The 27,267-nt window shown below is 55.9% G+C and overlaps 1 protein-coding gene across 3 annotated transcripts in view; it reads right to left on the reverse strand.

Moving 5' to 3' along the window:
* LOC136562788 (actin-binding protein WASF3-like) overlaps positions 1-27,267 on the reverse strand; it is a 27,447-nt gene continuing 180 nt past the window's right edge. Inside the window, exons 2-9 of one of the 3 annotated variants that reach the window (XM_066559795.1) lie at positions 16,280-16,431; positions 13,555-13,689; positions 13,289-13,442; positions 12,913-13,030; positions 12,660-12,775; positions 11,929-12,183; positions 10,559-10,938; positions 1-9,685 (exon numbers count right to left, since the gene is read on the reverse strand). In XM_066559795.1, the coding sequence (XP_066415892.1) occupies positions 9,528-9,685; positions 10,559-10,938; positions 11,929-12,183; positions 12,660-12,775; positions 12,913-13,030; positions 13,289-13,442; positions 13,555-13,689; positions 16,280-16,412 (1,449 nt within the window). In that variant the 5' untranslated portion in view covers positions 16,413-16,431 and the 3' untranslated portion in view covers positions 1-9,527. Of the gene's footprint in view, positions 9,686-10,558; positions 10,939-11,928; positions 12,184-12,599; positions 12,776-12,912; positions 13,031-13,288; positions 13,443-13,554; positions 13,690-16,279; positions 17,084-27,267 lie in introns of those variants that run through there. The other 2 variants (XM_066559793.1, XM_066559794.1) reach the window with 2 other exon arrangements.

Consider the following 27,267-nt stretch of genomic DNA (forward strand, 5'->3'; position numbering starts at 1 on the left):
TACTGTAACCTCTTAAAATCTTTATTAAGTTTTTTCCATTTTTTAAATTTTTTTTCTTTTAAATTTAATTAGCACATGCATAAAGTGTCAACAGTTTGGGGTTAAGATGACATTTCTTGAACAAATGTAGTTACAAGCGGTGCCTCGGACCCATCCAGGTTTCCTCTCTACCCTGTCCAGAAGGAAGCTCGAGGTCATCCCTCCCTTCCCATCCTTGTGTCACCACAGGCAGAACCCACAACACTGGGGAGAAATACACTTGTTCACATGTAGCAACTGGGCAGGGGAGATAGACACGGGCAGCAACACCTACTCACCTACTGACTAAGGGCACGTGGTTAAAGACCCCAGAGACAGAGAACATCTCCTCCCTCAGCTCAGCTCTGCAGCAATGGGAGCCTCTCACGGCCTGGAATGGGTCACCCTCCCTTGGGAAGGTGCCTATCCTGCACCAGCTCCTCCTGCCAGGTGGCAAATCTAAGGAGATAGAGTAATTCTCCTGCTGGGATTAAAAATGAGCCTTTTGCAGGAGTGTTGGGATGCTGAGGTGTCCCTGTCCCCTCTGTGCCACCCCTGCAGAGCTGGGCCAACCTCCACAGAGAGCAGCCCTGGCTCTGGGCTCTGTGTGTGACCAGTTGGTGCCAAAAGGAGAGAAAACTGCTTCTGAAATGCCCATCTGGAGCTCTGGCTGCTCTGTTCTGGGAGGATGGGTGCCCAGTGCTCCAGGAGGTCTCAAGGTTTGGGTGGTGCAGGGGGGTCTGAGGTGCCTTGATCTGCAGGAGATGATCCTCACCTGCCTTCAATTCCCTCCAAAACAACTCCCCTACAGCACCTGGCCTTCCCCAGAGGTGTCAGGGCTCCTGCTGGCCCCAGAGAGGATGGAAGCTGGGAGGAGATGGCTCCTGTCCTGCTGCAGCAGCTGCCATTGGCCCAGCAGCCCCAGGCTGGACAGCAGCAGCAGCAGCAGCAGCAGGAGGAGGAGGAGGAGGAGGAGGAGGAGGAGGAGGGCTCTCCTGAATGCTTGCCCCATGACAGCAGCAACCCACAGCACGTGCAAATCCCACAGCATGGTGGTGACAGGGCTTGTCCCCTCCCCACAGCACGGTGGTGACAGGGCTTGTCCCCTCCCCACAGCACGGTGGTGACAGGGTTTGTCCCCTCCCCACAGCTGTGGGAACTGTCCCCATGCCTTCCTCTGGGCACTGTCCCCACGGCTCCAGGCTGCTCAGCAGGTTTCCTGGGGCTGGCCCAGGCTGGAGTGACAACTGCTCCCCAAGACACTCCTGTGGGAGGAGGATCCCAGAGGATCCCCTGGCAGCTCCAGGATCCCAGCCCAGCTGAGCTCTGCCCATTCCCAGCCCAGGAGGCTCCAGAGGGACCCCAGGAAAGGCACTTGTGTCATGAGGAGCTGCCCTGGCCCCGTGGTGTCCCCAGCAGCCGTTCTGGGTGCCAGCCCTGTGTGTGACAGGGCACAGCTGAGGGCAGAGGGGAGGAAGGTGCCAGCACAGCTCAGCATCACCCCAAACTCACACCCTGCCTCAGGTCCCCCCAACAAGTCAGGCAGCCCCAAAATTCAGGAAGTCTGTTAGGGTGAGGAGCCATCAGCCCCAAAAGGCCCTGAAAATGCATTTTGAAGAAAAAGGTTTTTTAAATTTGTGGGGATTTGAGCAGGTTGGGTGGGACTTGAGGCAAGGTGTCCCTGCCCATGGCAGGGGGTGGAAACCAGACTGGAAATTCAAACAGTTCTGGGATTCTGTGATTTGCTTCCTTTACCTGATCTATTCTGACCCAAGACAATAAACCCCGGAAAGAGCAACCCCATCTGTGGAAAACTGGCCAGAGCTCCAGACAGAGCTGAAACATCTCAGAGTAAAATTAAATTTGGAGGGGGAGCAGAGAGGGGAGTGTTGATGCTCATGCCTGATTTTTGGAGCCCTGGCAGGGCTCTGCCTGAGCTGCTGCTGCTGCCAGGAGGAAATCATCAGCAGCTCTCCATGGGCATCACAGGATGTCCCTGCCTCCAAGCCCTCTCCCTTTTTAACACAAGATTTTTGGTTTTTCCATGGCAAGAAGGGATTTTCCACAGAGTCAGCAATCCCAGCTGAGGCACCGGGATTGCACAGCACCAGTGAGAGGTGAAAATCAATGGGATTTGAAACACTTGAGCTGGGGAGGGGCCTGCAGGGACAAAAGTACCTCCTGTAGTGGCAGGATAGCCTCTCCTTGCTGCACTGGGGTGCTGTGGTTATTGCTTTTCCTTAAACACCAGTTTCCTGGATTTTTGGAAGTGGTTCTGGTGGCACCTGCTTCATTCTGCTGCTGAGTGACTGGGAAGTGCTGCTGTGTCTGACCTTCCCTCTAGGTCTGAGGGAAGGAAAGGGAACAGTTTATCCTTCTGGAAATCACATGTGAGTTGTTCATTTGCTTTTTTGTTTTGTGGGCGAGTTAGGGTTTTTTTGTTTGCTTAGTTTTAGATTTTTTTTTCTTTTACATTTTATTATTAGATTTCTCAACTGAGCTACCCCAAATCAAAGGGTAAATGTTAAATTGTCCACCTTAATGGTTTTTTCAGTACAGTCTGTGGATCATGAATGGTCCAGAGAAGCTGCTGCCTTTTAACCATTGAAATCCAGCAGAAACAGCTGGGAGCTCACATCCTTCCCTCCCAGGTGTTTATTCTGCAGCACATTTTACCTTTATTCAATTCAAGGCTTAACACTAAAACCAAAGGGGAGCAAAAGCAGCTGCCCTGGCTGCTGGGGGATGCTCTGGGGCTGTGCCCCACCCAGGGATGAGGGAGAATCACAAACGTGCCAGAAAGGCCCTGAGGGCACCTCTACCCACCAGCCCCTGGCTGCACACAAGGTCAGAGCTCCTCTCTGCCTTCTCAAAGCCATGGCAGAGCCTCTGGGGCCTGAGTTTCTCCATCCTCACCTCCAGAAGGTTTTCCCTGAGACCTGACTCAGCTCCTTTGTGCCACAGCTCAGTCCCACACTGACCTGCAGAACAGATTTACCCCCTCACTGCCCTCTGTGGTTTTGACCTGGCTGAGGTTTCCCCTGTGCAGGCTGATGTGAGCATAACCAGCCTAAAATAACCAACCTAAAATGCTGGGCTGGTTCCTTTCTGCCTTATTTTCTCCTCTCTGCACTCTTACCCTTGCACAGAACCAAGAGCTGGAATTAGCTGAGCTGGACCCCCCTGGGGCCAGCCCTGTCCCCTGGCAGTGCCAGTGTGCAGGGAAAGGCTCTTTTCACACCCACTGGGCTCCCAACAACCAGCAGGAGCTTTAATCCTGTTCCTGGGGGGAGGGAGAGGCTGGAGGCACCCTGGGACAATCCCTGCTGGGAGATGCCCAGGGAGGGTGAAGCATCAGTGGTGCTGTGGTGGCCTCGGGCTCCAGGCAGTGATTCAGACACCACTTTGGCTCCTGTCACATCCATTCTGCCCCCAGGGACGTTCCCCCTGCAGCTTCTGCCTGGGCTTTCCCTCAGCAGGAGCCCAGCCCTTGCTGCAGGCTCTGGTGACACCCCCAGGGTGGTGACAGCGCCCTGGGTGACACCACCAGGATGGTGTCCTCCCCTGGGGACATCCTATTGTCCCACCCCTCCCGTGGGCACAGCTCTGAAGGCTTTGGGGCAAACATCTCCTCCCTGAAGTTCTTAACTCTGGGGTTTGGTTTGGTTTTTATTTATTCCTCCACCAGGAAAATACAGGCACATTTTTCACCTGGAGAAGGTGGAGCTTGAGAGAGTGAGCCTAAAACCCTGGAGTTTGTCCAAAAAAAACCCCAAAAATCAGATTCACACAAAGAAAACCCCTCCCTTTGATTCTCAAAAAGATGGAACCATTCACAGTCTGGCTTTGGGTTGTGTCTGGAGGAGGAGGTTTCCCAGAGGCTGGGCCATGGTTGGTGACAGCCCTAAGGTCAGCCAGGGGAGGGGGGTCCCAGGCACCATTCCCAGCCCACGAGGCCATCCCAGGGAGCACAGCTGTGTGGGGGCAGGAGCTTCCATTGACATCTCCCCCCAGGGCACAGGGACCTGTTCAGGGACAAACCCAGCATGGCTTGGCTCTCCTGGGCTTTGCTCAGGCACTTCTGCATGGGGAATGGGGGCAGGAGAGCCCCAGGGCTCTGGCACCAGCAGGGACGTGGCTGGTGCTGCTCAGGGGCCACCAAGGAAGGGACAACTGCCCTCGAGGGGCTGCTGCCCAGTGGAGGGGAAAGTCATGGGTGAGTGAGCATTTGAGGCTTCTAAAGTGCAGTGCAGGTTACATGGTCTTTGCTGTAGACTGTAAACACCTCAGGACAGACTCCTTGCCCTTATTTTTAATTTTTTTTAAATTATTTTTTAAATCTGTAAAGTGACATTCCAGCTGAGAAAACCTTACCCCTAAAGAACTACTGCTACAGGAAAAACAGGAATATTGGTGAAAGGAACAGCCTGTGCTTCCCATGGCCATCCCTCCTCCAGCCACAAGGAAGTGGCACAGAGCTCCTGCCAGCCGGGGACCTCTGGAATGTCCCCTCCAAAATGCCACCTCCAGTGCTGCCACCTGCCTTCCTCCAAGCAAAACTCCCATTTGTCATTAAAGCTGAGGTGTTGGTTCAGGCTCAGGGGAGTCTGCAAAGCTTCTGCCCAGGCTGTTGGGTGTCTGGGAAGGGAGAGAGGGGTGGAAAAGTGGCTGGGAGGAAATTTGAGGGCTCTTCTGTGGAAAGAGCTCTCTGAAGAAGCCAAGTTCAGCCCTAAGTTTGTCACTGGAGTAAAACCTCCCCAAGATGAAACAGCTGCAAAGGCAGGAGCCCTCGTGGGATGGGGGATTGCTCCTCTCTAGGTCTCTTCCCTGGGTGGGAAATTAGAAACTGCCCAATCCTTTCTTCCTGCAGGACACTGATCCTTTGAGAGCCACCAGCACCACCAGCCAGCTCCATGGCCACTCCAAATCAGGGAGACAATTCCAGGAGTGAACACTGCAGGCCTTCCACCAACCCCCAGCAATCTGAGCAGGACCAGCCTTCACTCCTGGTGTGGCTTCACAGCTGTGCCACGGGCACAGTGCTCCCTGTAAAGTCCCTTTCCAGATTCACCTGGGATGTCCAAGAGGCTCCTGATGGACCTCAAGGATGACAGCTTCCATGGACATCTCCAAGCAGAACCAAGATTTACTCATTTACTGTTCCACTGACTCCAGCCCAGCCCATTTGTATGGACACAGGATATTTTCCCCTGTTGCTGACAGCCATATTTATTATTTTTGATCTATGCCCATAAATTGGCAAGTAGGGGGAAGCAGATAAAATGGAAAGAGGAGCTCTCAGGAGATCAGTTGGACTCATTAAATGTTTGGCACTCTGTGATTCTCCTTTGGCAATGAAATGCCACTGCTATATTTTAGCAGGGAACACGATACCTTAATGTACAGGAGAACCTCCTCAGCCCAATTCTGGCACTCTTGAGACAGGAGAAATTCAATCATCTGTGACCTGGATTGTATTTTTTAATGTCTACCAAGCTAGATAAAATACTTAAATATTCACTTTTATATCAGCCCACATGAGGATTTGAGCATTTCAGGTTGTGTAACTCAGCATGGCCTACTTTGGGGAGCATGCACAGAAATAGGCACATATGTACAAACCACTGAGTGTGCAGCATGTGGGACAGACAGACAGTGTTAATTAGTGTGGCACAGTCCCAGCAGCACAGCCCAGAGCAGCCAAGGAATTGGTGTCACTTCTGTTGGACTGCAAAGGTCACCTGAGCAAAAACCAGGTGATTCTGCCCCAAATGAAGGTGGTGGAGCTGAGTCCCTCAGGGGAAGGCACTGGGGATGGGCTGGCTCTCATGGCACAGTGGCATTAATGCTCCAGCCTGGAGGTCCTGGAGGTCCTTTCCCAGCTGAATGATCCCTGGTGCTGCTGGGAGGGTTGGGAAGAGCTGGGTGTGCCATGGCCAGGCCAGAAATGGTGCCCAAACCTCCCTGAGGTCACTTCTCCAGCAGCTCCACCTCTGTGGGCTGAGGATGGGGGATCCCACCCCTGCTACCAGGACAGCTGGAGGGTGTCCATGGCAGCTCTGCTCCCTGAAGAGGAGGAAGGTGATGTTCCCAACCAGCTGGGAGCCATGGAGCTGCTGGCTGGCTTTGCAGCTGGGAATGTGAGCTGGGTTTGTGCTCTCAGGGGGTTTCCTTCAGCAGAGCAGGACGGGTGAGGCCGTGCTGGGGCTGCTGGGATGGGTGTTTTACACCAGTGGGGCCGTGGTGTAAGAACATAAAGAGGTGAGGAAATGGGGGTGAGCCTTTCCTGCCCCCCTGGGGCTGCATCTGCTCTGCAGGTGTGGCCTGAGTGACCTAAAGCCCTTTAGGGTCCCTCCCAACCTTCAAGCACTTGTCAAGCCCTTTTCCATGCCAAGACACCAATCCTGGCAGTGCCAGCCCCAGCACAGGGTGACAGGGCCATGGGAGGCCCCAGGGACAGCCCTGACTGCCACACACCCACAGAGTCCTGCCCCAGTTGCCACAGCCCCACGTGACACACACAGAGCAACTGGGGCATGAAAAGGAGGGACTGGATCTCTCAGGGGCCCTGGGCTGCTCTCCAGCTCCCACCAGTGCCACTGTCACATTTTCTGAAAAATCCCTTCACCAGCATTTCTTCTCCTGGGAAGATGAGAAGCCTCCGAGAAAAATGAAAACAAGAATTATCTGATTGCTTCTCCTGTGTTTTGCTGCTTTGGAATGGGGTCTGGAGATTGTTTTTACTCAATGACCAATCACTGTTCAGCTGTGTTGGGACTCTGGAAGAGGTCATGAGTTTTTCAGCAGTATTTTGTTAAAACTTCTGTCTGTATCCTTTCTCTATTCTTTAGTATAGTTTTAGTATAGCATTCTTTTATATAATATAAGTACATAAAATAATAAATCAGCCTTCTAAGAACATGGAGTCAGATTCTCAATTCCTCCTTCGTCCTGGGGACCCCGAAATTACCACAGACAAGGAGTGGCTCAGCTTTGCAGTCTGGGACAGCCACAGAGGCCGGGGATGAGTTCCCTGTGTCCCTGAGCCCCCTCCCAGGCCCAGTGGGGCTCCTCAGCTCTGCTGGGTCCCCACAGTGGCTCTGCAGCCCCTCCACTTCTGGAACAGACAAGAGCAGCTCCACCAGCCCCTGCTATTTTCTCTCTCTCTCTCACACAAAGGGTTATTACTCTTCCTAAATTACCTAAATAAACCAAATTTCTCTTTGCTTACACACAGTTTTGTGATTGTATCTACGTTAATAACTCTCCTCCAGAAACTCCACCTTAAATGTTGCCCTGAATTTTTACACTGCCTCCTTCTGAACCTGCTCCAGCCAAACCCCAGCTGCCTTCCCAAGGAAAGCAGCTCCTGGGCATTGCAGGGGCTCTGCAAAAAGCTCCTGCAGCCATTTCCCTGCATCTCAGAGGCTCAGCACCAGAACCAAGAGCTCTCAGTGTGCACAAGGAATTCCTGGCCACCTGCAGGGCACGGTGTCTCCCTGGCCCTCTGGTCACTCCTGCTCCTTGGGGTTTGCAGATGAGTTATTCCCTGTATCCTGCTGCTTCTTGCCTTGCCCTCTCCCACATCCCAAATCCCTTCTGCACCCCTGCTCAAGCCCACTCAGCAGCTGCCAGCCTAGGTGTGTCACATCCGAGGGCCAAGAGACCATTTTGTGCCTCTCAGGAGAAAGGAGAACTCCTGGTGGCATTTCCCAGCAGCTGGGCAGAGGATTCACCACACCTGGCCATGAGGGGTTTGTCACTGGGGGCAAATGAGCAGATGTTTGGGACATTGCCCAACACCAGCATTTCCCAGGAAATCAGCAACCTGCTCTAGTGGAAGGTGCCCTTGGCAGGGGGTTGGAATGAGATGTCTTTAAGGTCCCTTTTATCCCAAACCATTCTAGGATTTTGTGAATTTAACCATCAGCATTTGGGTCTCAGCCATATCCTCCCACCTCTTTTGCAGGTCTGGCTGCTTCTACATAGCCAAAATCCTGCTGAAGCAGCCATCACCTGCAGGGCTGCTGGGAGAGGCAGGAACTGGGCACAGAGCTCAGCTTTCCCTGTTCAGGGACTTGTGGTAAAGGGGAACACAAGAGAGGGTCTGGGGACATCACACTGGCCAATCCACAGCTGCTCCTGGCCTGTTTTCCACAGGTGGGGAACATCTCCCAGCTCTCTGCAGGTTTTCACACCTGCCTGTGATATTTCCAGTATTTCCCACCCCTTTGCTCAGCCTTCCTCTGTGCCTCCTCCCTTTGTAGCTCTGTGAGAAGTCTTCCATGGATCAGGCTCTGTTTTGATGGGAAACATGTACTTTCAGTGCTGAAACAGGGGCTGGTCACCCAGCTCCTCCATCAGTGTCCAAACTTAGGACAGGGGAAGGAGCAGGATCAGGCAAGGGGAATCAGTGCCTGCCTCTGAGCTGATCCCAATTGTACAGGCACAGTTTGTGGGGCTGCAAAGTGCAAGTTGAGAGTTTACCTGAAAGCAGCAGATTGTCTGATTCACCTTTTCCCAAATCACACTGAAATGGTGCCATGCTAAGGCCAAGGAGAGCTGGGCTTGTGGGGGCTTCCTGGACATCTCTACTCCTGCTGGAAAAGGCAGGACAAACCCAGACAGGGCTGAATCTCCCTGCCAGCCACTCCAGCCTTGCCTTCCCCCTTTGCTCCTAGAAAACCAGCTCTGAGGGTGGATACAGGCTGAGGTTACCAACACCTTGGGCTGCTCATGCCACCTGGTCTAGTGGAGGGTGTCCCAGTTCTGGCTGGACTAGATGGGCTCTAAAGGTGTCTTCCAACCCAAAGCATTCCATGATTTTCCAGGGAGCAGCAACACAAAGGTGTAACTGCTACTAAATGTGGTGCATTGCTCTGTAGGGAAGGAGGCTCCTGCTCACACCCAGCCTTTGGATCTGCCTGACCCCAAAACCACCAGCAGCAGTGTCCCCAAGCCCACAAGGCCACCCCTGAGCTCCCGTGGTGGCACCAGCTGTGCAAACAAGGCTTCTTCTCCAGGAGCTTCTCGTTATCACAATTAACATTTAGCTGGAAAAGCACTGCTGCCTCTGGGGCTCCCTCCTCTCACAAAGCACACCCAGGGCCAGCTTCCGCTCTTGCTCCAGGTGTAAATCTGGAGTAATCCTATTAACCTGCCTTCAGAGAATTTTGGAAGTCATTAACTGTGAAGGTGCTGCTAATTTCTGCTCTCACTGCCTCCGAGGTGTATCCTACCAGTGCTGCTGCTGCTGCTGCTGCCCGAAGGGTTTTGGACATAGTGTAAAAGCAAAGCTCCTGACCGGGGCAGCGACGCTGGGGAAGGTGCCCATACACACCTGGAGGGAGCAGGAGCCCCTGGGGAAGGTGCCCATACACACCTGGAGAGGAGCAGGAGCCCCTGGGGAAGGTGCCCATACACACCTGGAGAGGAGCAGGAGCCCCTGGGGAAGGTGCCCATACACACCTGGAGGGGAGCAGGAGCCCGAGCCCGCCCAGCCGGGGCCCTCAGTCCGACCACTCGTTCTCGTCCAGCTCCGAGTCGTCGTCGGACTCGCTGTACTCCACGGCGATGCGGCGCGACAGGATGGTGGCCACGTCATTGCCCACGGGCTCTTTCTTGGCCTCTTGTTCCCACTGCTCCTGCACCTTCCGGAGTTGGATTCCTACAGGAAAGGGGGAAGGCTTCAGGGGGAGTGCGCCCAGTGTGCAGCATGCACCCAGTTGTAAAATGTTGGCTGAGACAAGAGGGGTGCTGCCCTGGTGGTTATAAAGTTATGTGAGAGGATGGGACAGGATTGGTAGGAAAAGAGGGAATAGTTGTAAACTGGGAGAGAGTAGGCCAGAATGGATGTCAGGAATAAATTTTTCCCTGTGAGGGTGGGCAGGCCCTGGCCCAGGTTGCCAGAGCAGCTGTGGCTGCTTTGGATCTCTGAAATATCCAAGGCCAGGCTGGACACTGGGGCTTGGAGCAGCCTGTGACAGCGGGAGGTGTCCCTGCCATGGCAGGGGGTGGAATGGGGTGAGCTTTAAGGTCCCTTCCAACCCAAACCATGCTAGGATTTTATGAGTATCTGTGATTACTGACTATTCTATGATACTGAGCTGTATCATAAAATAAAGCTCCTCCTCTGCTTCCACTCAGCCTGAAAATATTGAACCTTCTGAAAGGTTAAATTTACCATTTGACCTGAAGATTTGCAGGAAAAGGAAATGCGAGAGACCTTGGAGCACATCATCCACTACAGCCTGGGAGGAAGCCAGGGTGTCCAAAGGAAGGGGAATGGGTGAGGATGGTGGGACCTTGCCAGGGGAATAAAGGCACCTCCATGTCTGGGAGCTGCCAGCAATCTGCGGGGCTTCATTCGCCCTCCAGCCATGGAGATTGCATCTACTCTGCCTTTCTTCCCCCGGCAAGGCCCCGCCATCCTCACCCATCACCTGCCCACCAAGCACTCATCTTGCCCCCGGTGTCACCGGTGCCACCCAGCTGTGCTTTGTCGCCCGTGTCCCGGCCAGGGCCGTGTCCCCGCACTCACCCCTGCGGATGGCAGCCAGGAGGTCGCTCCGGGCGTCGCTCATGGGCATCAGCGGCACCGGCGGCTTGCGGGGCTCGGCGGGCGCGGGCGGCGATGCGGAGTGCGCGGGCGAGGCGGACACGGCCGGGGGCCCGGGCGGCGGCGGCGGCGGCGCCACCGGGGGTGCCATGGGCCCGCTCTGAGGCGGGGAGGCCGAGTAGGGCCCGGGGGGCGCGGGAGGCGGGGACGGGGCGTAGTTGGGGGCTGAGGCCGAGCCGGGGGCCAGCGCGGGGGGAGCCGAGATGGGGCTGTCGAAGGCGGTCTGAGCCGACGGGATGACGGGCGGCGGCGGCGGCGGGGCCGGCGGCACGAAGTACTCGGCCATGGGCACCGGCTGCGGCCTGCAACGGGGGCACAGCGTCAGAGCCACGGGAATCACAGAGCCCAGGGATCATCCAGTCCAGCTCCGGGAACATCCCAAACAATCCCACCCTGGGCATCCCCGGGAGCTCCGTCCAAACGCTCCCGGAGCTCCGGTAGGTGTGGTGCTGGCGCCACTCCCCTGGGAGCCTGCTCAGTGCCCCACGGCCCTCTGAGGGAAGAATCTTTTCCTGATAACCAACCTAAACCTCCTCTGACACAGCTCCAGGCCATTCCCTCGGGTCCTGTCACCGGTCACCACAAACAAGAGATCAGCATCTGCCCCTCTGCTTCCCCTCAGGAAACTGTGGACTGCAATGATGCCTCCCCTCACTCTCCTCCAGCTGGACACTCTAAACGCCCTTAACCACTCCTCACACGGCTTCTCCTCAAAGCCCTTCACCATCTTCATGGCCTCCTTCGGACACTCTCTAACATCCCAATGTCTTTTTTATATTGTGGTGCCCAAACTTGCCCCCAGTACTCAAGGTGAGGCTGCTCCAGTGCAGATCAGAGCAGGGCAATCTCCTGCCTTGCCTGGCTGGTGATGCTGGGCCTGATGCCCTGTAGGGCACACCTGGCTCTCCTGGCTGCCAGAGCACTGCTGAAGGATTTCCTATTACCCGTCCCAGCACCCAGCTGGCTCCACTCTGGCTTGGTTTGCTCCAAACCCCAATGAAAGCTCTGTCCCAGAGTCAGAAGGGTGCTGGAGCTCTGCTGGATGGGTTATGAGTAATGCAGTGGTGGAAAGCAGGCAACACCCCAAAAAACCCTCCATCCATCCCGGCCCCTTATCTGGGATGACATTACCCCAAGAGCACTCCTGACTGATTTGGCCTCTCACCAGCAGTTTTGGACCATGCAGGGCAGGTCTCTCCTGCTCCATCAGCCTGGAAATGTGGGGTCAGACCCCCACCAAGCCCCCCTTCCCTTTGGACACCCCTCCAGCAGCGAGCAGGCTGAAGCTTTACCCGTAATCCTTGACTAGGTGGGGTCTGGGCCCGTTGAGCACGGCCTCGGGGGGCGGCGGCGCGTGGGGCTGCTGCAGGCGGGTCAGGCTGTTCTGCCGGCTGCCCGCGGGCCGGAACCCGTGCTCGGGGGGCGTGGGGGCTGCCAGCCCCTCCTTGTGCTCCGCCGGGGCCAGGTGGGCAGCGGGGGCCAGCAGCTGGGCAGGGTGGTTGGGGCTGGCCGGGTACGAGTGGTCGGCAGCGTCCGACGCGTAGGACCTGCAGCACGGGAGAAGGCGGCTGTTGTACACCTGAGGGGGCTCAGGGAGTGGGTTTGGGAGCATTTTGGGGTTGAGACAACAAAACAAAAACAGGCCATGAAAATATCGATGTACAAGACAGCAGAGTGAGAGCACAGGGGAGGAGGACACAACAGAGCTGAACCACTCTCTTCCCTTAGCTGCGAAATGGAAAGTGCTCCGGTTTTATCCCAGTGCCAAGGCTCCTCCTGAGCTCCAGGATGACACCCTGGGGACACCAGCTATCCATGAAGCTACCACAGGCTATCCAACTATCCACAGGCTAACAACTGAACACCCCGACCCTGCTGTGGGCACCACATCCCCCACAATGACGGAGAGGAAGAGCAAAGCAAAGGAGAGCCGTGAGCTGAAGGTGTAGGAGGTAGAACCTGCCTATTATCTGGGGACAGTGATCCTTCCGATGATGCCATGTGATAGGGGGATGGTGAGAACCTGTTATCCGGCCGGAACTCTTTATCATACGCCATCATGTTCCACTCCAGGCGCCGGTTGCGGGCTTTCCTCACTTTCTTCACCTCCCGGGTGGAGTCCTCCACCAGCCGCTGCTCCTGGGGGGACGCAAAGCCACGGCTCCACCTCCAGCCTGGCCCAGATGCACCCATCCTTCTGATGAAGGATGCACCAGGAGGTGGCTGTCCCGAGCACCCCCAGCTCCCCTGCTTGTCCCCCTGCTGCCCCCACCCACCTTCTGCCTGCGCTTCTCCTTCCTCTTGTCTTCTGTCGCCTGCAGCATCTTCTCCTTCCATAAGTTGAAGAAGTAGGAGGGGTCAGTGTAGAATTTGAGGCCGTCCTTCTTGTCATCCCTGGGGGTTCAAAGGACAGAGGGAGGGTTACCAGCCACAGGAGAAGACCCCCCTGTTCCCCTTCCAAGGGCTTTGGGCTGACCATGACCATGAGCTGCTGCACCACCACAGACACATCCAACACAGCAGACACCACCTGCTGGCTGTGGACACTCATCCCAAGCACCCCACACAATGAGGGGGCAGCACAACATACAAATGGGGGCACACCTGATCCTCCTCATGGGAAGGACCCCCTTGGAGAGCTGTGCCCCGTACCTGTAGGGTGTGAGGATGTTGAGGGGCGGGGGCTTGTCGCAGCGCTGGTACATCTCCATCACCGGGTTGGGGATGGAGTTGCGGGACACCACCTGCTGGTTCTGCACTGTGGAGCTCTTGAAGGCTTTCCTCATGTTGATGTCCTGCAGCGAAACTGAGGGGCACAGGAAGGACAAGGGATGCAGGGGTGGCCTCAGCCCGCCGGGCACAGGATGGTGGGGCTCCAGTCCTGAGAGCATCACCCCAAACCAGCCCCAGCCCCTCACCTTCCTCCACGGTGGAGTCCAGCTGTGTCACCTTGATGACCAGCAGGTCCACCCTCTCCTGCAGTGAGTTCATCCTCATGTAGAAGCTGTTGGCTTCATTGAACAGCTCTCCAAAGATGTCCTCTGCGTGCCTGCCTGGCAAGGGACAATGCGCCCGTCACCACAGCTGGTGCTCACCAAGCTCAGCCCATCCCCTGGAGCTCCCACCTTCCCCCTGGATCCGTGGGTGCTCTCCCCAGCCTGGATCTCTGGGAGCTGAGCCTCAGCCTCTCCCAGAGTGCTGCAAGGAGGCAGGGGAGCCCAAATGATCACCTCTTTCCAGTGAGAGCAGCACCCACTGGGGCACAGAACATTCACGGTGCCCCAAAGAGCCCTTGGATCCATCAGGATAGATCAACCAAAAAAAGACCAAAAATCCCACAACAAAACCTGGGGAAATTCAGCCCAGGTAGAAAGCCAAGAGGAGGGCAGTGGGGACAGTGCCACAGCAGGGAGGATCCACAATTTGTTTCACTTTATCAGTTTTTTTTTCCTGCATCTCTCAGTGCAGCTTATTTATTTAGGGTTATTTATTTAGGATTATTTAGCTTTTCATTAGGATTATTCCTATCATGGAGCTGAGTGAGGTGTCTGGCAGAGCATTGCTGATACCTGTAGGCTACAGCACCTGTCCCATCCCATCCCATCCCATCCCATCCCATCCCATCCCATCCCATCCCATCCCATCCCATCCCATCCCATCCCCCAGATCCTCAGGGTTTCCTCCAGTCCCACCTCTCAGACAGTTCCCCAGATCAGGGCACTTTCAGAACCTCCTCAGAGCACTCCCCAGCTTGGTCATGTTTGATTCCCTTTTTCCCTGGACTGGAAGCCTGAGCAGACGTGGGTGCTGCTCGTGTGAGCCACTGCACTTCCAGCAGCTCCCTACACCCTGGGTTTATTTTTCTGGGAGTATTTTAGAGCAGAATCTGCTTCTGGAGGTGTGTGAAAAAGGGGGGGCCCTGAATAGCTTCTCTCTCTATTTTAAGTGGATATTCAGCATGAAATAGGTTGCTCCTGTTAAAGCTTCACCCTGGTGTGTGCAGTGCTCTCATGTGCCCCTTTCCTGCTGAGATCAGTCCCAGGGCAGGAAACAGCTGAGGGTTTAGACCTGTGATAGAGACCTCACTTCCTCAAAAAGCTCCAACTGTGAAAGAATAGCTTGGGGTATTGTAAATCTTCACCTGGCCTTCCTATTTCTGGCCAAGTGGAGAAGCAAGGGGCTCCTGAAGGCTTTCTATCCCCCACTGCACAGACCAGCTGTGGGAGGGAAATGGGTCTCAAAATGTCACCAAGTCCCCATTTCAAGCCTGGCCAAAAAAACCCCAAAAAACCCAAAAACAAAAACAAAAATAAACAAAAAAAAAAACCAAACAAACAAAAAAAAACCCAAAAAACAAAAAAACCCCAAAAACAAAAGCAAACAACCCAACCAAAATACAAACTTTTATATATATATATATACTTAAAAAAATTATTTTATATATATATAAAATTATAAAAAACCAAAACCCAAACATATATATTAAAAATATATAAAAATATAATAAATATGTAATGATATAAAATAATTTAAAAATAATTAATTATGACAATAATTATTTATCCTATAAATAATTAATTCTATAAAATGATATCCAGAAATATATCTAAATAAAAAAAGAAAAAATAATAAAAAGTAGGAGCATCCTCCTATCCTCCTATTTCCAACAAGCTGGATAATTCTCACTGACTTAGGGGTGGCTGCAGCTCATATGGCTCTCACATAACCCTCATTTCTCTGTGTTTGGAACTGGTGGGAGCGACTGTGCCATCCCAGTGCCATCCCAGTGCTATCCCAGTGCCATCCCAGTGCCATCCCAGTGCCATCCCATTGGCATCCAGTGCCATCCCAGTGTTATCCCAGTGCTATCCCAGTGCCATCCCAGTGCTATCCCAGTGCTATCCCAGTGCCATCCCAGTGCCATCCCATTGGCATCCAGTGCCATCCCAGTGTTATCCCAGTGCCATCCCAGTGCCATCCCAGTGCTATCCCAGTGCCATCCCAGTGCTATCCCAGTGCCATCCCAGTGCCATCCCAGTGTTATCCCAGTGCTATCCCAGTGCCATCCCAGTGCTATCCCAGTGTTATCCCAGTGCCACCCCAGTGTTATCCCAGTGCCATCCCAGTGTTATCCCAGTGCTATCCCAGTGCCATCCCAGTGTTATCCCAGTCCTATCCCATTACCATCCCAGTCCTATCCCAGTGCTATCCCAGTGCTATCCCAGTGCCATCCCAGTGCTATCCCAGTGCCATCCCAGTGCCATCCCAGTGCTATCCCAGTGCCATCCCAGTGCCATCCCAGTGTTATCCCAGTGCCATCCCAGTGCTATCCCAGTGCCATCCCAGTGTTATCCCAGTGCCATCCCAGTGCTATCCCAGTGCTATCCCAGTGCCATCCCAGTGCCATCCCAGTGTTATCCCAGTGTTATCCCAGTGCTATCCCAGTGCCATCCCAGTGTTATCCCAGTGCCATCCCAGTGCTATCCCATTACCATCCCAGTGCTATCCCATTACCATCCCATTACCATCCCAGTGCCATCCCATTGCCATCCCATTACCATCCCCGTGCCACCCCAGTGCCACCCCATTGCCATGCCTGTCCCACCCCGGTGCCACCCCCCCAGGTGGCAGTGCCTGACTTACTGAGGCTGCCCAGCTGTTTGATGATGGCAGCCAGGGTGCTGTTGGTGACACATTCCAGCTCGCTGGTCACCCCATCGGGCAGGGCCCCCCGGCACAGGTGCCGGGGCTCGATGTTCCTCTTCACCAGCGGCATGGCGAGCCCTCAGCCTCTCCTGGGACAGCAGAGCAAGGCAGCGACAGAGGGGGGAGAGCAGAGGGCACACCACACATGAGGTTGAACAAAGCTTTGTATGTTTTGAATTTTTTAAACAGCTCTGTTGCAGAACCCAACCCCCCGATTTTCAGGCATTTTTCAAATAACACACAGGTGAAACTGAAAGAAAATCCCCCGATTTTAATTAGAAACTCTGAGACTGGACAAACTGAAGGTCCTTTCTGATTAATCACTTGGATTAAAGTCAAAAATCAAGATCAAAATTAAAATCAGAATACACAGCTTTCCCCAGTTGTCTGTTCCCCCACACTTGCGCCAGAGGCTCCTCCTGCCCACGCTGGGACAGGCAGGCCCAGCAGGACTTTCCCAAGCAGGGCTGGATGCACACTGTGAGCCTCCAGGACCTTGTCCCTACCTTTGTGCCACCGTGTCCTTTCCCAGTCACCTCCCAGAGCTGCTCAAGCCCCTGTGCTGCAGCCCTTCAGCTGGCCCCGAGCAGCCTCACACAGCCCAAAGAGAAGCCAGGCAGCGCTTGTAATGCCATTATTTCCAGCTCACTGCAGCCTCTCCAGGGTTTTATTTGTGCTCACACCACACTGAGACAAGCTGCTGTGGCCAGCTCATCCCAGCTCCCTGCATGGCCCCACGGCATCCCTGGGTGTCCCCATAGATTCTGTGTGCACCCCCATAGCATCTTTGGGTGCCCCACAGCATCTTTGGGTGCCCCCACAGCATTTCCAGGTGTCCCCATAGCATTTCCAGATGTCCCCATAGCTCCTGTGTGCCCCCACAGCATCTTTGGGTGCCCCCACAGCATTTCCAGATGTCCCCATAGCTCCTGTGTGCCCCCACAGCATCTTTGGGTGCCCCCACAGCATTTCCAGGTGCCTCCATAGCTCCTGTGTGTGCCCCCACAACATCTCTGGGTACCCCCACAGCTCCTGTGTGCACTCCCACAGATCTTTGGGTGTCCCCACAGCATTCCTAGGTGTCCCCATAGATCCTGTGTGCCTCCACAGCATCTTTGGGTTCCCCACAGCATTTCTGAGCGTCCCCATAACTCCTGTGTGAACCTCCACAGCATCTTTGGAAGCCCCACAGCATCGCTGGGTGTCCCCATAGCTCCTTGTGCACCCCCACAGCATATTTGGGTGGCCCCACAACATCTCTGGGTGCCCCACAGCATTTCCAGGTGCCCCCATAGCTCCTGTGTGAGCCCCTGCAGCACCTCTGGGTACCCCACAACTCCTGTGTGCACCTACAACATCTTTGGGTGTCCCCATAACTCCTGTGTGAGCCTCCACAGCATCTTTGGGTGCCCCCACAGCATCTCTTGGCATTCCCACAGCATCCCTGGGTGTCACCACAGCATTTCCAGGTGCCCCCACAGCATCCCTGGGTGCCCCCACAACATCTCTGGGTGTCCCCTGCTCCTCTGTCCCCCCCTGGACTGGAGATGGTTAATTTTCTACAGGGTTTAAGGAGATGCAGGGAGACCAAAGGCCTCACCCCACTAAGAGCACCCATGGGAGCTGCAGGGAAGGATGAAGGAGGGACACCATGGGCTGTGGGGTGCTGGGGACAGGGTACCCCACTGCTGTGAAAGGTGAATGGTGGGAAACAGGTTGGGAAAAGAGGCAAAAAAGGAGCATTTATTATCCATGGTGGTGGGGACTGGGACAGGGACACAGACCCTGGGATGGTGACACAGACCCTGGGAGCGGGACAGGGACACAGACCCTGGGACAGAGACATAGACCCTGGGAGTGAGACACAGACCCTGGGATGGTGACACAGACCCTGGGATGGTGACACAGACCCTGGGACTGGGACAGGGACACAGACCCTGGAACAGGGACAGGGACACAGACCCTGGGAGTGGGACACAGACCCTGGGATGGTGACACAAACCCTGGGACAGGGTCAGGGACAGGGACAGGGACAGGGACAGGCAGCCACCCCCCAGGTTCACTCAAGGGGGTCTTGGGTGCCACGAGTGCATCGGGGCTCAGCCCAGCTCCCAGAGCAAAGGCAAGCTGGTGGCTGTGCTGATAAGGACCAGAGGGCACGAACAGCATTCCCAGCGAGCAGAACCCCCCTGTTCCACGTCCCCACCCGCCCCATCTTCCCCAAAATGTTGGCAGCGAGGAGAAGCAGCTCCCGCCATGGCCGTGAGCGGAGCCAGCGCTGCTGCCCCGAGCGGGGCCAGCCATGTGCAGAGTTCACATTTTTTGGCCCCGGCAGCTCAGACAGAACAGTTTCCCATTGACAGCACCCGGCCAGCGCTCCCAGCAGCGGCAGCAGCTCCTCCGCTGCTTTCAAATGCAAATTCCAGCTCCCCCCATGGAGGAGCCCACAGCCTGTCCTCAGGGCTGGGCTCTGCCCGGGGCGCTCGGGGGGCAGGGGAAGGAGCCGGGGGGACCCCTCCGGGGGCTGTGCGGGGCTCAGAGCGAACCCCGAGCCCTCCAGTGCTTCCAGAGCTGTGGTGATGTCCCCACCTCCCAAAAATCACATTTCTGCCGGCTGTTTGTTCTGTGGGCCAGCATTTGCAGGGGAGGCTCTGGCCATGTACAACCCCCTCCCCTTCCTGGGCACCCCGAGCCCCCCAGGCTGAGTAAAGAGCTGAGGCGGCTGCACCCCGAGCTGGTTTTGATGTGTGCCCCCAAAAGCTGCCCTCAGAGGCTGAGCCCTGGCACATCCCAGGGCTGCAGCACTGCGGGGCACAGGGCAGAGCCCTTAACGAGCTGCCCGGGCCCAGCAATTAGGAACAGGGAACAAAGAGCCATTCTCAGCATCCCCCTGGGCCACAGCCACGGGACAGGCCACTGGACACAGCCCTGGCACCCGGGGCTCTCTGGCCCTGCACAGGGGACAAATCCCTGGGGGGAATTGGGGCCACCTGAGCCCGCAGCCCCCACGGGGACCCTGGAGCAGAATGAAGGGAAAAAGGGATTTTGTGATTTTTGTGGTTTGGAACTTCCCAGCAGGGCCAGATTGGAAGAGAGGCAGAAGGTGGGTGAGGGGTGTGATGGCAGCATTTGAGACTGTGCCATGGGAGGGCATCCCTGGAGGAGGAAAATCCCTTTAATCTCACCCCAAAGAGGCCAAACAAGACTCAGAGCTTGCAGCAGAAGGAACCAAGGAGGAGTTTGGCACATTTTTATGCAAGGAGAGCCTGTAAAGGAAATTTTGACCAAATCAAAGGAAAAGCTGTTTTCCAACCCCCCAATTAATGCATAACAGGGACCAGAACCCCAGAGAGCCCTCCCCTGACCAGAGTTCTCTCACCGTGCTGCACCAACAGCACCAAACCTCTGACTTGTGCCTTGAAATCCCAACTGCTCACCTAAAAGCTGCCATCTCTAGGCCTGTCCTGAGGCCAGCTCTCTGGTGGGGATGGGCTGCATGTGATTCCAGAGAGGCCAACTTCATTTCTGTCCTCTCTGGCACATCCTGATCACCCACCAAGAGGCTGCACATGAATGCTGAGCACTGACCCTGGCCAGAGCCTCAGCAGGGGATGCTGAGCTGTGCCCAGCACTGCTCCTGCTCCTCCTGCTATCACAGGTCATCTGCAGGACTTCAAGGGGGTGATTTTGGGTGGTCTTTTCCTCAGACCTTCAGGAAGAGGCTCCCAAGGGCAGGGATGGTCTGGGTGCAGGCTCCAGGATCATGTACATGGACTAAATCCCATGGGATTTCACTGTGTCCTGAGTGGAAGGAAGGCAGGAGCCCTCAGTGGGAGGTGGGGTCAGGATGCAGGAGGAGGAAAATGGGAGCCATGAGCTCAGCAGGGTGAAGGCAGGAGAAATGGGACCAGCCAGGGGCTGGTTCAGGTTTCAGGTGCACTGTGGGGATCCTCCCATCACTCAGCTTTTCCCTGTGACTGGAGAGAGACAATAGCCCTAAATCCAGCAGCTTCCCACCTGCTTCCCAAACCCAGTGGTGCAGCTTGGAAGGGAATCACACCCAGCTGAGCTGACCAGGCAGGGGAGGACATAGGGCAGAAATGAGCTGTTCATTGTGCCCTAAGATGCTGATTTCCCCCAAGGAACAAACTGCCAGCAGCACCCCAAATGCAGAGCTGCTGGCAGCACTGAGGCGCAGCCCCTGCTGTCCCAGAGCAGCTCTGGGCAATAAGGGCTGTCCCAGAGCAGTTTTGGGCAGTAAGGGCTGTCCCAGAACAGTTTTGGGCAGTAAGGGCTGTCCAAAACCAGCTCTGGGATATAGGGGCTGTCCCAGAACAGTGCTGGGCAATAAAAGCTGCCCCAATCCCTGCAGACTAGGCTGGGGGGTGACTTGCAGCTGCTGGCCCAGGGGTGACCCTGCAGCTGGCTCCTTCCAGATGTTGTCCTTCACCTCAGCAGCACCAGCATCTGGCAGCTTAGGTCCATCAGGGCAGAAAAGCAGCTCTCATTTTGTAAGAGGGTCCAAAGAAAGGGGATTTTGCATCCAGCCATTGCTCCTTATGTTCTGTGCCCTCACTCCCTCCCTGTCCCCAGAGCCACTCTGTCCCCCTGGGCTGTGATTTACAGCCCTGCAGGCAGATCTAAAGGGGCCTGGGGGACCAGGTGTGCTCTGGTGGCCCTGCAGGGAGGGACAGGCTGGTGAGCACAGATCCCTCAGCTGCTGCTTAATCCCTGGGGCAGAGTTCTGGCTTGCTCAGTGCCCAGCACCTGCAGCCCTGGAGCCCTGCTTGGTGTGGCATGAGGGAGAAGGGAGAGGTGTCCTGGCTCCCACCTGAGCTGTGGTGGAGCAGAGAACAGTTCTGGGGTTTGTTTTCCTGCAGGAGACACCTGGAGTGGGAGAGGAGCCATGGCAGAGGTGGGCAGCACTGCAGGGAAGGATGTCCAAGCTGCAAATGAGGCACCTCCAATATTCCTGATGGGATCAGGAGTGCATGGAGCAGCAGGAATGAGGGAAACCTTCACTCTTTAGCCAGGAAAACCCCAAGCTTGGATTTGAGGAGGATGTGGGTAAGTGTGTGGTGAAGCAAACACCTCAAGACTGGGAGCTGGGGTCAGCCCTGCCCTGAGCTCAGTTCTAGGCCAGGCTTTGGGGCAGTCTGTTTGCTCAGCCCTTGCAATCAAAGCTCCTTCCCAATTTGGGCTTCCCAGGGTCCTTCTGAGCCCTGAGGAGCAGCACTGCCAGAACTGGAGGATTTTGCAAGGCAGCAAATCTTTGGCTGGATGCCAGGAGGCAGAGAAGAGAAAAAACCAGGAGATACGTTGCAAAACCTATAAACCTTGAACAAAAAAGTTTTTAAGTGGATATTAAACAAACAAGAAGTGCCACGGCTTGTGGTGGCTGCTCAGGACCCTGTTTTGGTGCAGAACCCTTGGAATGGAGAGGTGAGGAAGGGCTGGGGGCAGGAAGGAGGCACAAAGCAGTCCTGAAATAGTGAAAGGAGCAACAAAACCCCTGAATCTGAAGTCAAGGAAAGGACAAGAGGCAGAGCTGACATTCAGTGGGGCTTGCAGGTGCCTGAAGGAGCTCATCTTGTGGAGTTTGGCAGGAGGGAGCTGGTAGAGAAGAGGGCTGGGAAGGATCTGGGGGTGTGTGATGCTTCTGAGCAGCCAGAAATAGGTGGAAGGTGTGAAAGCAGCAGCTTCTCGAGGTGTTGATTTGTGGAGCTCTGCCACAGCGTGGTGGGAACCAGCGTGGGATGGTTCAGAGAGCAACAGGACAAACCTGCAGAGGGCAGAGAGGCCACAGCAGCCACCTCATGGCTGGGGGCAACCTCTGGTTCAGGTGGCCCCAAACTCCTGCTGTCCTACCAGTGTGGGCCATGGGGAGAGCAGAGCCTACAGGGCTTCTCAGAGCCTTCAGGGGCTGGAGTTTTGTTGTCTCAGGAGAAATCCAGCCCCAGGAAAAGCAGGAGAAATCCAGCCAGGAAAAGCTGTGCAGGTGGCTCTTTGTGGTGCAGGGAAAAACCTGCCTGGGAGAGCTGGGCCAGATCTGCTGATTTACCTCCCACAAAATGGAGCTGCACCACAAGGACTCGCTGCTCTAATTTACAAAATGCATCTGCCACCACTTCTCCATTTGCTGGCAGCCCAAATGCCTGAGAGCACCACCAGCATGACAAATGTCACTGCTCCCTGGGAAGGTGACCATTGCTCCAGAGCTGCTGTCCAAAGGTTCATTAAATATATTAAAACCAGCTGGATCCTGAGTGCTCCCCTCGCTCCAAATAAAGCAGAGGGCAGGACTTCAGTGAGAGCAAATCCTCGGGGTGGCACTGGGGGCTGGTGGGCATGGGGGAAGCAATGCCACTGCCTGCCCCTTCCTTGAGAGCCCTGCATCCCAAAGGACCCTGCCTTTACAAATGGTCTGGGGCCACAGAAACCCCACTCTGGGACAGAGAGGCTCTGGGGAGGGGTGAGGCCACAGTCATGCACATGGAAAGCTGTTGCAAAGAATGTCAGGAGCAATGGCTGGAGGCAAAATTCCTTTTTTTTTTTGGACCCTCTTATAAAATGAGAGCTGCTTTTCTGCCCTGATGGATCTAAGCTGCCAGATGCTGGTGCTGCTGAGGTGAAGGAAAACATCTGGATAACATCCCAGTCCCTCTGCAGGGTCAGCAAAGCATCAGGTGGGAAAATTCCCCAGAGACTGAAAACCCCAGGGTGTGGGATGGTGGTTTTGTCCCCCATTCCCAGGATGTCAGCACAGGGAGGCTGGAAACCCCAGGGTGTGGGATGGAGGTTTTGTCCTCCATTCCCAGGATATCAGCACAGGGAGGCTGGAAACCAGGGCTGGGACTCACTGTGAAACGAGTGGAGAGGTCTCAGCCCCTGGGGGCACAGAGGGATTTTGCTGCTGGCCAGGAACAGATTTGGGTGGAGCTGGGGAAGGGCCAGACCCTGCTGCCAAAGGGGGGAGAGAGCCGGGTCCAGCTGGGCCAGGGCACAGCTCCATGGCTCCTGAGCTGTGACCTGTGTCCCACCAGGGTCCCACAGCCATGACTCGTGTCCCACCCATGTCCCACAGTCCTGACCCATGTCCCACCCATGTCCTACAGCCCTGACTCATGTCCCACCTGTGTCCCACAGTCCTGACCCATGTTCCACAGCCGTGAGCCATGTCCCACCTGTGTCCCACCCATGTCCCACCCATGTCCTACAACCCTGACCCATGTCCCACAGCCCTGACTCGTGTCCCACCCGTGTCCCAGGCAGAGCTGTCCCTGCCTCCCCCCTGCCTCCCTCCACGGCTTCTCCTGTGCCAGCTCCCCCATGGCAGCTCCAGGAGGCTCCACTTCACAGCAAAGTGCAACACAACCTTAAATCATAGCTAAAAATATTCCTCGGGAGCTGGATTAGTAAATGCCACCGTTGTGGTTTGGTTTGGGGATTTTTCCCCCTCCTTCTACTGTAAAATGTTTCGGCCCCAGGAGCAGCACTTGCTGGAGCTGTCTCTAAGCCCCAGCACTCCCCATGGCTCTGCAGCACCAGCCCTGCTCAGGAGGAGGCCATAAAGCAGCTGCTGTTACCCCAGGGTCAGTGCAGAAACCTCATCCTGCTGCGAGTCTGGTTTAAAACAAACAGGCTCCCAGAGGGGTTTTCGCTAAATGATGTTTCTTTTAGGGTAGGTGACAGCAAATGCTGTAAATCACAGAATCACAGGAGGGTTTGGGTTGGAAGGGACCTTTAAGATGATCTCATTCAACCCCCTGCCATGGCAGGGACACCTTCCACCATCCCAGGCTGCTCCAAGCCCCAGTGTCCAGCCTGGCCTTGGGCACTTCCAGGGATCCAGGGGCAGCCACAGCTGCTCAAGGCACCTGTGCCAGGGCCTCAGCCCCCTCAGAGCCAAGAATTTCTTCCTAACTTTTAGTCTAAATCTCTCCTCTTTTGGTTCAAAGCCATTCTCCATTGACCTGTCACTATTTACCCCTGAAAAAAGCCTTTCCCTCCTTTTGATAAACCCCCTTGGGCTGCTGGAAGGGATCCTGAGGTCTCTCCAGAGCCTTCTCTTCTCCAGGCTGAACAATCCCATCTCTGGCAGGTGGATTTTCAGGCAGTAGCTTTCCTTGGGGTTCAGTTAACGTGGAGTTTGGGTTCTGTTGTTTGATTTCTCAGAAAGGGGGAGCCCTCAGTGTCCCCTGGCACTGCTCATGGAGCTGAGGCCACTTCTCCAGGTCCTTCCCATTCACCCTTGGCTCTATCTCTGCTGTGGGTACAGATCAGAGTATCCCTATCCATGCAAAATCCATGCAAAAAAACCCATCCATCCCAATACCCTAACGCTGAAGGGGAAAAGGAGGGGGAAAGCTGTGGATGAATCTGTGCAGGACCCTCCTCCATCACCCCCGGGCTGCTCGTGCCCGGTTCCCGTGCGGGGAATGCCCGGGAGCAGCGGCGCTGCCTTGATCGTCAGAGGAGGCGTCAGGGGCTGGGCTGTGGGAACACAGCAGCGATCTCAGCTCTGCTTTGGCTGCAAAGGATCCCTGCTGGCCCAGGAATCATGTGTTGTTTTTAATGACTCCATCACCAAAGGAAAATCTTCAATGACAGCTTTTTTTCCCTTTTGTGCCCAGCTCATTACCAGAAGGATCTCCCTCGCTGGCCGCCGGGCTGTGCGGGCAGGAGGCTGCTGAACAAACCAGCCTTTTTCTCCCCAGCATAGAAGGCGCTTTGATAAACCGGGAAAACCCTCGGCCAGCAGCGAGGGGCTCTCTGCAAACCCGCTGCTGCCTTTGGGAACAGCCGCAGGCAGGGCTGGCATCTCCAGCCTTGGAGCAGAGCGCTCCCAGGCAGCCCCAGGCTGCTCCCTGCGGGGCTGGGCTCTGCCTGCCGCTCCCCATCTGGGCTTCCCCACCAGGGCTGCACCCTACAAACCTCGGGGTGGATGCGGGGAAGAGGGGGCAGATGCCAGCCTGGAGCTGGCTGCAGCCCCGCTGCTCAGAGACGTGTGAAATGCCGCGGGGTGCAGCTCAGAGGATGGCTTTTGGATGAGCAGCTCTGCAAAAAAAAAAAAAAACCAAACCCAAAAAAAAAAGAAAAAAAGAAAAAAAAAGAAAAAGCGTTCTTGCTTTTCTTTTTTTATTTCTTAACACTTCTGGCTCGAGGGCTGTTGTTCGTAACTTGTCAAGATCTTGGCATCGGCGGCTGATTTGTCATCTGCCATAAAATGGAGGATGAGCATCTTTGGTTCAGAACTGGGCCAAGGGAGATGACAGCTCAAAGCAAAATATGCTCCAGCTCCAGTTTCCTCCGTGGGCTCCGGCTCCCGGGGAGAGGAGCGGGCATTTGGGGTCTGAGTGCATCACAGCGCTCTGGGTAAGAGCCCCGCTCCTGCTCCGCGTTTGCGACAGCACAGCCCGGTGCACATTAACCCTCTGCCTGCCAGAGCAGGCTGTGCTGGACCGATGCTGCCGTGGCCCTGCCCTCCTCACCGAGCTGTCACCCTGGCAGCTACCGACATACTCAAATACCACCAAAACACCGTTTTTAAAAAGAAAATGACACCAGCAAGCTCTTTAAACCCCAGGCAACGAGCTGCAGCGTGAGGGGTGTGCCTTGGCACGCTGAAGTTTGGAAGATGAATTATTAATCCTGCCATTCCCGAGCTGCCCGCACATCCCGGCGCTGCTCTCCCCTCCTCCGGCAGCGTGTCCGGCCACACGGAGCAGCCAGCAGCTCCCTCAAAAAGCATCTCAGGCCGCAGGTGACCCATGGCGCTGACACCACCACGAGGCAGCAAGAACTCGAGTTTGAAGCGAGAAAATTAAAGCTCCCTGCAAGTAGCTGAATCACTGAGCGCGGAGGCCCAGGCTCGGCAGCTTTGAGGGGCTCTGAGCCCACCTGCAGCTCTGCCCATGGGGGTGCCCCGGGCTGGGGGGGTCACCAGGGGGGCTCTGAACCCAGCGGGGCTCCAAATGCCGGGGAGGGCACCAGGATGGGGAGGGAGGGGGGGCCATGCATGACAGGTGACACCGGGCTGTGCCCTGCTCAGCGCTGTCCCCTCTGTACCCCCAGCCTCACATCGGCCTGCACAGCCCCCCCGGACCCCCCCAGTTCCCCAGCCAGGGGGTGATGAGCCCTGCCCTGCGCTGGTTGTGGGAGCACAGGCAACCGTGGGCCCAGCGTATCCCCCGCAGTGATGTGAAGATGAAGGATCCTCCCTCCCCAGGATGGCGAGGATGGCAGGTAAAGCCCCCCCGCCCCCAGCCCGCCCCCGTGCGAGGCGCAGAGCAGCCGGGTCCCCCTCCCTCTCCATGCAGGAATGCGAAGTGACAGCGCACACCCCCCCTCCCCAGCGCTGAGAGGGTGCGGAGAGGCCCGGAGCAGCGCGCTGCCAATGTGCCAAGCGCTGCCGGGATCCCTCCCCCCGCCATGGAAACGTGCGGAGCAGCCTGACCCCCCCACCTTCCCTCCAGGCAAAGGTGCAAAACGTGGAGGATCCCCCCTCCAGGCCGTGAATAAGTGCAAAGTGGAGGGACCCCCCACGCGAGGATGAGAGGCAGCTTGGACAGCCCCTTCCCAAAGCAAGGATGCGAAGGGATGGAGGACAGCCCCCCGCCCCCGTGCACGGATGCAAAGCTGGGGGGGATGCAGCAAAACGGGGATGCAGAGCGGCCCTCCCCCCCCGCAAGGATGCGAAGGGACGGAAGAACCGCCCTGAAAGGATTCGAAGGGATGGAGGATCCCCCCACAAGGATGTAAAGGGATGGAGAACCCCACCCCCGCAAAGATCCCCCCCCTCACCGGAAAGATGTAAAGCAGCAGAGCATCACCCACCCCCCGCGCCAGGATGCAGAGCGGTGGGAGATCCCCTCCACGCAACGACGCCCCCCCAAAAGGATGAAAAGGTGTTGGAGACCCCCATC

This window comes from Molothrus aeneus, chromosome 14, assembly GCF_037042795.1.
Source record: "Molothrus aeneus isolate 106 chromosome 14, BPBGC_Maene_1.0, whole genome shotgun sequence".
Classification (NCBI taxonomy): domain Eukaryota; kingdom Metazoa; phylum Chordata; class Aves; order Passeriformes; family Icteridae; genus Molothrus; species Molothrus aeneus.